General features: G+C 40.2%; 1 protein-coding gene across 2 annotated transcripts in view; it reads right to left on the bottom strand.

Annotated features, from left to right (window-relative positions):
- atg7 (ATG7 autophagy related 7 homolog (S. cerevisiae)) overlaps window positions 1–12,705 on the bottom strand; it is a 137,801-nt gene that overhangs the window by 107,469 nt on the left and 17,627 nt on the right. For both annotated transcript variants that reach the window (XM_060835145.1, XM_060835146.1), the window contains 2 exons: window positions 9,677–9,821; window positions 8,364–8,522 (listed from right to left, as the gene is read on the bottom strand). In XM_060835145.1, coding sequence (XP_060691128.1) covers window positions 8,364–8,522; window positions 9,677–9,821 — 304 coding nt within the window. The remainder of the gene's footprint in view (window positions 1–8,363; window positions 8,523–9,676; window positions 9,822–12,705) is intronic.

The raw sequence follows: 12,705 nt of genomic DNA, 5'->3' as shown, positions 1-12,705 counted from the left end.
CACAGGGAGAACGTGCAAATTTTAATCAGACAGCCGCCCAAGGCAGGAACTGAACCTGGGTCACTGATGCTCTGAGATACGAATGTGAACCACTGTACCACCCAGGTGAAGATAGCTGGGCCGAAGACACCATCCTGAGGAACTCCTGCAGTTATGTCCTGGGGCTGAGATGTTTGGTTGGGTTCAGTTTCTTTGTCCATGTTTGGACCCAAACTGAGCAGCGTGCAGTTTATTGTTAAGTGCTGTCAACAACACCTTTCATCACTTAGTTGGTGATTAAAATTAGACTGACTGGACATAATTAGCCATGTTAGATTTTTCCTGCTTTTAGGCAAAAGACATATATGACCAACTTTTGACATTGCCAAATAGATGCCAATGTTGTGGGTGTAATGGTACAGTTTGGCTAGGTGCATGACAAGTTCTGGCACAAGTCTCAGTGCTACTCGTGCAATGTTGCAGATATCTTCAGCCTTTTTCTGATACTATGCAGACAGAATCGATCTGGAAGATTGTTTCTGCCAGCTACAGAATCTGGAATATGGGGAATGATTCTCAGGAGAAGGGGCTCATTACTTGACAATGAGGAGGAGAAAGCTCTTCACTCAAAGGGTTACAAATCTTTGGAAGGTTGCAGCACTCCATCATTGAGTTCTGTGACAATGCTGCTCTTTCAACAAGGTTATGCTGCTCTTGGCTTTTTTGCTCTGCCCAGAGAGGTCGTAAAAGACGCAACTCCGAAAGGTATGGGGTTGAAGGGTTTTAGGGCCAATTTGATTATAGCTAACAGATAACTGCCTTTTGCCTGAGGCAGCAAGTTTTAAAAAGAAACACTTGTACAATGAAAGGGGAGTGGCAGTTCTCCCAGCTCAGCTTTTCTCTGGTTTGGTTCGGTTTGGGTTTAGCAAGGAAGCTGCTGGACCTGATTTTTCATTTTGTGCCAAGGAGTGTTTATGGGGATTGTTGCAAATATTTGGAACGTCATCATTAAGCTGGGATAAACTGTTGGGTTTTCAGATCGGTTAAGTTATTCTGTTCTCTTTTGTTTGTGTTTCGTTCATTAATCTTGTAAACAGATTCTGTTTTATTTAAAACTAAGAGGTTTAACCAGCGGCATTTTTCCTGGAATATCCACTTGACACCCGCTTAAAACAACTAGCAAAGTTGGGCTTGGGTTACTTTCTTGAAATGATGTGAGGGGGTCTGGCCTGGACCAGTAAATTTTAGATTGGGCTTGACAGAATTTTGACTTCTCAGGAAATAAAGGAATATGCAGATGTATCTGAAAGTGGAGTTAATGCTGATGATCAGCCAGAACCACAGTGATTGATAGAGGCGCATGGTCTAGTACTCCTATGTTGATTCTCTGACTAGAATCTTAGCAGTAATAATTTTTTTTGAACCAGTGCCAAAATGTAAAAGGAATTGCAAACATACAACAATAAAAGCTACAGGTTAAGAAACTCATGGATAATACGCATGAAATAAATGTTTTAAGCACTAAACACTTCGATTACTGGCTGTGGAAGATTTGTCACTGCTTGTTACTACCCTCTATTGGCTGAAACCAAGTAATGCAATGGTGTAGTCTTGCCCAGCACAGTTCGATGACACCAGGTAAATTAATTAAATGATAAAACAGGTAAAGCCATAGACAACTAATGTATCAACAAGTTGGCTCTGCCTGCAGATAGCATGAAGAAATTGTAAGAGTAACACTACACACAAAATACTGATTTTTATTCCATAAAACCAATAGTATGTTAAAAATGAATACCCTTTAATTATCCTAATAAACTGAGGGAAATAGTTGTGAAATGCAAAGTGTGATGATGGTGGTTAAGGAAAGGAATCCTGAAATAAATACTGGGGAATTTTCTTGATTAATATCGTGCCAATCCAACAAGGAAAGAAATGGTGCAAGAGAAGCACATTTCAGTGGAGAGTAGTTGACAAAATGAGGTGTGGTGCAATTATTGAATAGGACGGAAACAGAAAATCAGAGGTGACGACACAGAAGAGGAACAGACTAATTTCAACACGTTGAAAAGCATCTGGCTCAGCTGGATTAATGAGAATTAGAAAGTAAAACTACCAATGAGCAAAGGGAAGCCTTTGAAGAAGCGATGCTTCAATACATATCCATTAAGGAGAAAGAAAGGGTTTTCTGGATGACTACAGATACAAAGATTAAAATGAATCAGAAAAATGAGGCTTATGATAAATTTCAGATTCAAAATACAGTAGAGAACCATGGAAAATACCGACATTGGAGAGATAAACTGAGTAAGGATATGAGAGGGAGGAAAGACAATGTATGATAAGTTTACTGGGGAACAGAAAAAGGTCTTTGATGAACATATAAAAAGGAAAAGGGCAGTTAAAGAAAGCAATTTAACAATAAAATAAATGAATTGTTACGGAAGTGGAGGTATTGAATCAATACTTTGTAACTATATCCCCAAAGAGGCCACTGCTAATGTCACAGCGAGAGTTGCATTAAAGGAAATACATAAGTTGAAAAGTGGTTACCTGATCCACAGTTTTCTCAGCACACCAGGATACATCCTAGTTGTGGAGATAGCAGAGGAAAAAACAGAAAATGTTGGAGAAACTTAGCAGGTCTGACACCATTTGTGGGGCAAGAAACAAGTGTTAAAAGTTTGAGTCCCATACAAGTCCCATCTACTTCACAACTTGACGATGCCAGGCATGCTGAATTTCTCCAACATTTTCTGTCTTTATTTCAGATTTCCAGAATCCGCAGTATTTTGCTTTTATTTGAAATAGCCGAGTTTCTGGTCACAATCATTCAATCCTTCTTGGATATGGGAGTGGGGGTTTGAAACGATTAATTCCTTTTTCAGTACAGCTCAAAGAGGCATCAGTGATAACTACGGATTGGTCAACTACCATTAATTGTGTAGGGTCTCTTAGATTGCGATCCAACATTAATCACCGGGAAATAAATGGCTCAGAAATGACAAACAGTACAGATTCTTGAGGTAACTGATACCTGACAAATACATTTAGTTGTTTGATGAAATAATAGATGGTTGATGAGATTAGTGTAGCTGATGTTGCGAATATGGATATTTTTAAATGGTTTAATGAAGTCGCATATTAGATTAGTTAACATAATTTATAGGCGGCACGGTGGCTCAGTGGTTAGCACTATTGCCTCTCAGCACCAGAGACCCGGGTTCAATTCCTGCCTCAGGCGACTGTGTAGAGTTTGCACATTCTCCCCGTGCCTGCGTGGTTTCCTCCGGGTGCTCCGGTTTCCTCCCACAGTCCAAAGATGTGCGGGTCAGGTGAATTGGCAATGCTAAATTGCCCATAGTGTTAGGTGAAGGGGTAAATGTAGGGGTATGGGTGGGTTGCGCTTCGGCGGGTTGGTGTGGACTTGTTGGGCCGAAGGGCCTGTTTCCACACTGTAAGTAATCTAATCATAATTGAAGCCAATGCAATGAAAGATTTAGTAACAACATGAATACAAAATGGGCTGAGACAGAATGCTGAGGGTGATAATGAATAGCTGTTTCACAGACAGAAGGGAATTGATTATACTGTGCTGTCCCCTTAGAGTCAGTATTAATAGTAATGCTCTTTTTTGATATGCATTAATAACCTTAACATATCCATAAAAGACACTCTTCAATGTCTTCAGCTGACATGATGTAATGAGCAATGCAGAGAAGCTTGAAATGTTGCATTTTTTTGTGTAAGAATGAAGAGGCAGTCTTAAAAGGGGTGCACATACAAAGGAGCTTGGATTTACATACATAAAACTTTAGTCAGGTTGATAAAGGTTGTTTAAAAAGTGGTGCGGGATCTTAGTTTTGTGAATCGGGGACAAGGCACATAAATTCAGTGAGGCCTTCATTGGATTACAGCATCCAATTCTAGGCATCACAGTCTGGGAAAGCCTTTGAGAAGTTGCAGAGATTAACCAGTGGTGCAAGTACTGCTAGTCAAGACATTTGTATTCAAGTCTCTGAATGAGTTTCACACCCATGACATTCTGACTTGGAGGTAAGAATGTTACCAAATAAGCGAAATCCGACACTTCCAATTTACCAAGCGATGAGGGGGCTCTAGGTACATGCAGCAATGGGAGTGGCTGAGGTTAGTCATCTTAAATCAGAGGGATTAAGGAGACACTGAATGGGGGAGGGTGTGGGCATTTAAAACTATGAAGAATTTTGATCGAGTAAATTCTGGCAGCAGGTTACTCACCAGAGAACACAAACCTGAGGTGACTGATGAAAGAACTAGAAGAAAGGTTTAGAGTTCAATGCCTGAGAAGATAGTGGAGGTAGTCTTAATAATAGTATTTTAGTAGACTTGGTAAAGTTACCATCATCTTGTTTGAATTCCACATCAAGTTGCACCCATGGTAATGTACACTGTTCTAGTCTATAAACTCAACAAAAAAAAAGTACTGAAGAAAGTGAGAGTAAGGAGGATGGTGCCAGAGATTACATTTATCAGGAAAGACTGAATAGGTTGAGTGCTTTTCTACAAGACAGATTTCATGTAGCCTGATGTGATCGTCAGATTGTTAATTTGTGTCTTAGATGTTGAGAGAATGCTTTGGCATTTGGGAGGGTATAAAATGAAAGTCCTAAGTACAAAATAACTAACAATAAACCCAATAGGGAAATAATGGGTATTTATTTACTCAGTGGTTTGAATGTGGTACACACAACCACAGGAAGTGGTCGAGGCAAATAGCTTGGATGCTTCTAAAACAAAACTAAATGGGCTCAAGAGAGAAAAGCAAACAGAAAGATAGGCTGAATGAGAAGATAGAGTAGTTGGACTAAATGGTTATATTCCCACTCTGTTTCATCTATAAAATTCCATGTAGATTTGGTTATATCCATGAAAAGAAAGACTGTGCAGAAATATGAGGAAACAGTGGGAGAATGGGATTCACTGCACAGTCGCAAATCAAACATGTATAAAGCACAGACTTCCATTGTCTAATACATGTTTCTCCACTACTCTTTTAGTAAGTAATCACTTATTCTGTGCTCAGAGTTTCCAAGTACTGTTTAATGAATAGTAAAGAATTTACAGTCGAGCTATACTGCTAAAATTGCAGAAAGTATACTTTGGGAAGAAATAGGAGATTTATAAAATCAAACCAACCACTTTTTCTGATGTAGAAATCTACTGCTTTCTGAAAGAATGGGTAGATTTCTATGCAACATACCAAACAGATCTAATATTGTTGACTAACAAATTGAATATATTCAGATATAGAGCAAGAGTTTCTTGAGGGTTCCCCCGTGTCTTTTTAATGCATAGGTCATTGGTTGGTCAGCATTTATTGCCGAGCCAGAGTTGCCTTTCAAAGATGGTGATGAGCTGCCTTCTTGAACTACTGCAATTCACGTGCTATGGGTTGACCCACAATGCCCTTAGGGAGGGAATTTTACCCAGCAAGTGAAGAAACAGCTTTTGCACTCTCCTTTGAATCAAGGTTCATCTCTTGGCTTGATAGTGATAGTGAGGTGGGGAAATGCCAGGCAGTGAGGTTGCAGACTGTGCTGGAGTATAATTCCCCTGCTGCTGTTGGTCCACAATGTCTCATGGATGCCCAGTCTTGAGCTGCTAGATCTGTTTGAAGTTTATCCCATTTAGCACACAACTCTACGGAGGCTATTCTCAATGTGAAGTTAGATCTCCGTCTCCACATGACTGTGCGGTGGCCATTCTTTCTGATACTCTCATGGACAGATGAATCTGCAGCTGGCAGATTGGTAAGGAGGAGGTCAAGCATGTTTTCCCCCTCGTTGGTTCTCTCACCATCTGCCGCAGATCCAATCTAGCAGCTGTGTTCTTTCGGACTCAACCACCTTGTAGTGCTGCTGCCGAGTCACTCTATGTAGTGGATATTGAAATGCCCCACCCAGAGTACATTTTGCACCATCAATGCTTCCTCCTAATGTTGATCAACATATACGAGTACTGATTCATCAGTCGAGGGAGGACTGTCCACGGTAACCAGCAGGACCTTTCCTTGTCCATGTGCTCATGAGGTCAAGAGCCAATGTTGAGGATTCCCAGAAAAACTCCCTCTTAACTGTATACCATTGTGCTACCTGTACCTCTGCTGAGTCTGTCCTGCTGTTGGGACAGGACATATCAAGGGGTGGTGATGGTCATGGTGATGTCTAGAAGATTATCTATAAGGTATGATTCCGAGAGTATGACTATGTCAGGCTGTTGCTAGACTAGTTTGTGAGACAACTCTCCCAATTTTAGCACTAGCTCCCAAATTTGCCAATTGGATAGAAAATTGGCTTGATGGTAGGAGACAGAGTGGTGGTGGAGGATTGTTTTTCAGACTGGAGGCCTCTGACCAGTGGTGTTCTGCAGGGATTGGTGCTGAGTCCACTGTTGCTTGACATTTATATAAACAATTTGGATGAGAATTTAGGAGGCATGGTTAGCAAGCTTGTGGATGACATTAAAATTGGTGGCATAGTGAACAGCAAAGAAGGCTACCTAAGGTTACAGAGGGATCTTGATGAATTGGGTCAATGGGCTAAGGAGTGGTAGATGGAGTTTAATTTGGATAAACGTGAGGTTTTGCATTGTAGTTAAAGGAACAAAGGCGGGACTTATAAGTTAATGGTAGGGTCCTGGGTAGTGTTGTAGACCAAGGGGTTCAGGTCCATAGTTCTTTGAATGTTGCGTCACAGGCAGACAGTGTGATTAAGATGGCATTTAGCACATTAGCCTTCATTGTTCAGATCACTGGGAATTGCATTTGGAATATCATGTTGTTGTTGTACAGACGTTGGAGAGTCAAAGAGTGTGGTGCTGGAAAAGCACAGTTGATCAGGCAGCATCTGAGGAGCAGGAGAGTCAAAGTTTTGGGCATAAGCCCTTCATTAGGAAGGTCAGTGAGGCCATTTTTGGAATAATGTTACAATTCTGGTCCCCCTGCTATAAGAAGGATATTATTAAATTGAAGATGGTGCAGAAAAGACTCACCAAGTAGTTGCCAGGATTGCAGAGCTTGAGTTATAAGGAGGGGCTGGCTAGGCTCAGACTCTTATCACTGGAGCGTAGGCAGATGAGACTTGACCTTATAGAGGTTTAGAAAATAATGAGGGACATAGATAAGATGAGTAGCAAAGGTCTTTTCTCTAGGGTAAGGGAGTTCAAAACCACAGGGCATATTTTTAAAGTGAGAGAAGAAGGATTTAGAAAGGACCTGAGGGGCAACTTTTCACAAGAGGATGGTTCGTGGCACAATGAACTACCAGAGGAAGTGGTAGATACAGGTACAATTCCAACATTTAAAAGATATTTGGACAGTATAACAGGTAAGGTTTAGAGGGATATGGGTCAGATGGAGGCAAATGTGACTTGTTTAATTTGGGAAATTTGATTGGCATGGACAAGTTGGACTGAAGAGTCTGTTTCCGTGCTGTGTTTTGGTGAAGACGACTTTGCAAGGTCAACAGGGTGTTTCTTTTCTGTGGTGAGGTCGATGCCCGGTGGTCCATCTGGTTTCATTTCTTTTTTGAGACTTCATAGCGATTGATAGGGCAGTTGAGAGTCAACCACATTGGTGTGGGTCTGGAGTCACATGGACTCCAGCTTAGGATGGCAGATTTCCTCCGTCGAGGGGATTAGTGAGCCAGATGGATTTTTTTTCCAATTATTGACAATAGTTTCATGGTCATCACTAGATCCTTAATTCCAGATTTTTTTTAACAAATTCAAATTCGACCATCTACCATTCAAACCTGGGTCCCCAGAACATCAGCTGAGTTTCTGGATTAATAGTTGAACAGTAATATCACGAGGCCTTTGCCTCTCCATTAATTCATGTACACTACGTTTAGGTTATATCAAGGACAACAAGCTACATTTATAGGGAGCAACACTAGCCAATTTTCAACTATTGCTCTGTTGCATTTTAAGCACTGAAAGCAACACATTTGTCTGCCTATCCAAGGTATTTAGCTGTGTTCATCACAATGCGTTACACAGAATAGAATTGTAAAGCTTTGAAAAGCTATGAAAATGTGGAAGCCTAAAAGGCTTTGAAGATAATCATGTATACAGAAGGATCTAAACCATTGAACTGTGATTAAAACATCTTTGTGCCCTTCCTCTCCTGAATGAACCTGCATCTAGAAAAATAATTCATTTTTAAAAGTAGAAATCAATACAATTTTAAATATTCTAGTGACACCATTTTATGAGTTTCTTTGGATTGTCCAAAGTCAAAAAAGCAAGGCTTGGTGTTATTTTCAGAAATAAACTTAAGGCTTGCAGTCCATAATGTAGCAAAAATAACAGTAAGATATAAATGGTGTAAAAGCTCTGCTTACCACGCCTGGGAAGATTTTTTCGAGTTTCTCTACAGCAGCCAATGCTTTAGGTTTCCCACCATCAAAGCAATCTTCAAACTCATACAACGACTGCCGCACTGGGTTAGAATAGGACACTTTTGCATTGTCTACAAAAGTGATCTGCCTTACACCCCAGCCCTAAAGAAAATTGATAATAAACTATTTCAGAAGGAAGACAATCTAATCACGAAATTTGTTATGTAAAGCACTAGTGCATTTACTGTACTAATGTCACATGGATGACAGTGGTTCATGAAAACAACTCAGCACTCCCTTATCCTGGGCAACTGGAATAGACAATAAATGCTCTCCTTACCAATGAAACACTCACCCCAGAGGTGAGCAATGGAGACACTTAATGACAGTAATCAGAAACTCAAGACGTTGACTAACTCTCCTAAAGATTCTCTGCAATTTTCAACACTTGCATTAAATTGAACAAATGCAAAAGAATTAGAAGAACATAGAAAACCTTTTGTTTAAAATTCAATAAAAGTTATGTTCTGGAGTGGACCGGTGATAGGACCAGGGTTAATAACAACATTCAAAGGCATTCGGATCTATCTCTACAGAGGAAGTAAACTGTGGAGCAATGGGGAAAGGGCAGAGAAGCAAGTCTAATTGCATTTCTCTTCCGAACAGTCAGCTCCTTAACAATGGGCTTTGTGGCCTTTTTTCAAGGAGATTCAATGACTTTTTTTTAAGCAAGTTTTTTTTTAAGCCTAACCTCATCGACACGTTGGAGTTGCATGGAATAAATATCGTACTCACACTTAAAACTCAAGCATGCATATAGTTGATGAAAAATAATTATTTTAAAATAAGGATGCTGAGCCCAGCAGGGATGACAAATGAAATGGTTTAAATCATATCCCACTGGTATTGATTATAGATTATACAACAGCTAACAGAAGATAAATGTGCACTTTTAATTAATTGATACTCTTCGAATTTTGACAGTACTTTATAAACTGCTAAACAGATTGATACATGCTGCCAAACATACTCAAGATTTACATCTTGATGGCACATGGAGGTTGCAGTATATAAATCAATTTAGGTTTTCTCTCATAGGAATTTTGTAGTATGAAACAAAATTATAATTTTAAAATAGTTTAATCACAGAAATCCTGATCTGACTGTAACAGGATACAAGTTTATCTTGGGTGGTGGCACAAAATGAGAGGTACCGGATTAACCAAAAGGCAAACAGGCAACAAATGCAGTTTGTGATGAAAATCATCTAAAAAAAAACGCAATAGTAAAACATTAGCAAATAATAAAACTCTTACCATTAGAGTCCGTGCTACATTGCAGCCCAGTGTACCAGCTCCAAGCAGCAAGCACCGAGTAGCCATAACATTTTCCAGACCAAGGGTTGGGACCAGACGCCAACGCATTAATTTAAGATTGAGATCAACTGATGATTCAGCCAGTCTTCAATAGAATAGAAAAACGATAATATATCTGAGTTCAGAAAAATATCTTCCTGAAACAATATGATCTGCTTCTTATTTACAGATATCCAGGTTAATTTAAAAGCATATTTTTGCAATGTTGTTTACAAAAAAAACATGCATACCTAGAATTTCTCAAATGGTAATTATCAGCTTAAAATAAAGCTTGGCTGTTTTAAAAGCTTCAATGCTCAATATTAGACTCATTGCATGTATGCAATCTAATGGAAACGTCACATTTAAAACAATGTCTACAGATCTTGGAAGAGGCATCCATAATATGCAGCGTGATAAAGATGCCTCTGCTCGAAGACTGTTCACTTTACTGTGATATTTTACTTGGAAACTTTTTTTTTGATTACGTAACACATCAGATTGACTAATCATTAGGTATATGCTTAGGTATGTCACTGCAACTCTCTCCATGTGTACGGAGATCCAAAGGGATTAATACTGAAGGCTGCAACAATTTCATGAGTGACTTGGGTTAAGGAACAGGATACATAGTAGCCAAACCTGTTGACAATACAACGATGGGAAAGAAATAAGCTGTGGGATGAACTCAAAGAGTATGCAATGGAAAAATGCAGGTAAATGAATGGGTGAAAAATGGCAGATGAAGTATAATATGGGAAAATGAGAGGTTGTCCACTCTGGAAAGAATAGAAATGTTGAATATATTGCAAATGAAAAAATACTGCAGAATGCTGTAGTACAGAGGCATCTGAGTGCCTGTGTACATGAATCTTAAAATGTTAGATTTTGGTTGCAGAAAGTATTTTGGAAAATAAATGTAATATTGGCATTTGTTGGAAGGGGAACAGAATATACAACTAGCAAACCCTTGCTACTACTGCAGAGGGCGTTGGTGAGACTGCATCAAGAACACCATGTACAGATTTGGATTCCTTATTCAAGGAAGGATGGACTCACATTAGAGGCAGTATAACGATGATTTACAAGGCTGATTCTACAAAGTATTTGCCTTATGAGAGAAGGTTGAGAAGTTTGTGCTCTCTTATTGAAGTTTAGGAGAGTATGACATGACTTTAATGAAACATTAAAGATTCTGACCAATTTTTGACCTTTTAGAAAGAGTTAAGGACTATTGGAGTCTGGCAGGAAAGTGAAGGTTGGATGATGTGCTGTTGGACATCAAGGTGATCCACAATGAAAACATTTGCATCAAGTGTTTGTAGTTCAAGGGACTTCAGACATGAGTTGTGGACCTGCGGCCTGAGCTGCAGACATTGTGCCACATCAGGGAGGGAGGAAGTTACCTCAACGTTTGCTCTAGAAGGTAGCCACACCCTGCAGATTGGGCAATCTTAACTAGGTCTGCAATCAAGGACAGGAGAGCATGGTTATAGATCAGGTAGAAATGGCTCAAGAAGCCTCAGTCCCTTGCAATCCATCTACAGGAGAACAAAGACTAGAGAGGATGAGTGAATTGACCACAACACCATAATACAAGGAGCCATTCAATTTGGGGGAGGAAATCGGAATGTATCCTTGAACAAGACAGCAAAATTAGGGGGAAGAGATAATATTCTCTGCAGAGGTAAGTGCAAGTGCTGAAAGCTGTGCTGCCAAGGTTAAGGCCATTTCTTTGGCACTAGAACATGGAAGAGCAGGGAAGGAGAGAGATCCAATTGTTGTCATCCAGGTTGGTAGCAACATTCATAAGAGTAGAAAAGAGGCTATGCTGCAAGATTTTCAATAGTTGGGAGGTAAACGAAAATAGAAGGTGATAGTTTCAGGATAACTGCCTGTGTCACAGATGGAGCATAAATAAATTTAAGGAGTTAAATGTGTGACTGAAAGATCGGCGTGCGTGGAATGGGTTTCATGTTTTGTTTTAAAAACATGCACTAATTGGACATGGGTATTGCTGGCTCGACTAGCATTTATTGCCCTTCCCTAGATGCCCTCAAGATGGTGGTGGTGAGCTGCCTTCTTTCACGACTGCAGCCCATGGACTGTGCTTAGAGCCACACTGCTGTTAGGGAAGGCATTCCAGGAGTTTGACACAGCAACACTTAAGAAATGACAATTATTTCCATGTCGGGCTTGCAGGGGAACTTGGAGACGGTGGTGTTTGCACATATCTGTTGCCTTTGTTCACCTAGATGGAAGTAGCTGCAGATTAGGAAGAAACTGTCTAAGGAGACTTGTGAAGTTATATAGTGCACCTTGCAGGTGGCATACAATACTACTGTCGGAGTTTAGAAGAATGAAACAAATAAGATTCTTACAGGAAGATGCGGAGATGTTGCTGCTCCTGTGAGACAGTCTAGTACCAGAGGGCATAATTGCAGAGTAAGGAATAGCCCTTTTAAGAGAAGGAGAATTGTTATTTCTCTCAGAAGGGACTGAATCTGTGGAATGATTTATTGTAGAGGGCTGGCGAGTCTGGGTCATTAGTACACAGGCAGGAGGCTGGAAGGTCAATGCAAGCCAGGCGGCATCAGGAGGTGGAGACGTCGACATTTTAGGTGTAACCCTTCTTCAGGACTGGGGGTGGGTGTAGGTAATCTGAAGCAGGGTTACACCTGAAATGTCAACTTCTCCACCTCCTGATGCTGCCTGGCTTGCTGTGTTCTTCCAGCCTTCTGCCTGTCTACTTTGGATTCCAGCATCTGCAGTGTTTTTCTTTCTAACCAAGTCTGGGTCATTGAACATATTCACAGCTGAGAGACAGATTTCTAACCAGTAAGGGAATCAAGGGTTGTGGGGAAAAGGTAGCAAAGTGGAGTTAAAGGTTACCAGATCAGCCAAAATGAGCCAAATGGTCAATTTCTGTTCCTATGTCTGAGGGAGTTCAGGTTAAAATCAGGTCAGCCATGATCTTAGTGAATAGGAGA

Source organism: Hemiscyllium ocellatum, chromosome 14, assembly GCF_020745735.1.
Source record: "Hemiscyllium ocellatum isolate sHemOce1 chromosome 14, sHemOce1.pat.X.cur, whole genome shotgun sequence".
NCBI classification, from domain to species: Eukaryota; Metazoa; Chordata; class Chondrichthyes; order Orectolobiformes; family Hemiscylliidae; genus Hemiscyllium; species Hemiscyllium ocellatum.
Note: the sequence above shows the minus strand (reverse complement) of the source record. Positions and strands in the feature narration are given on the sequence as shown.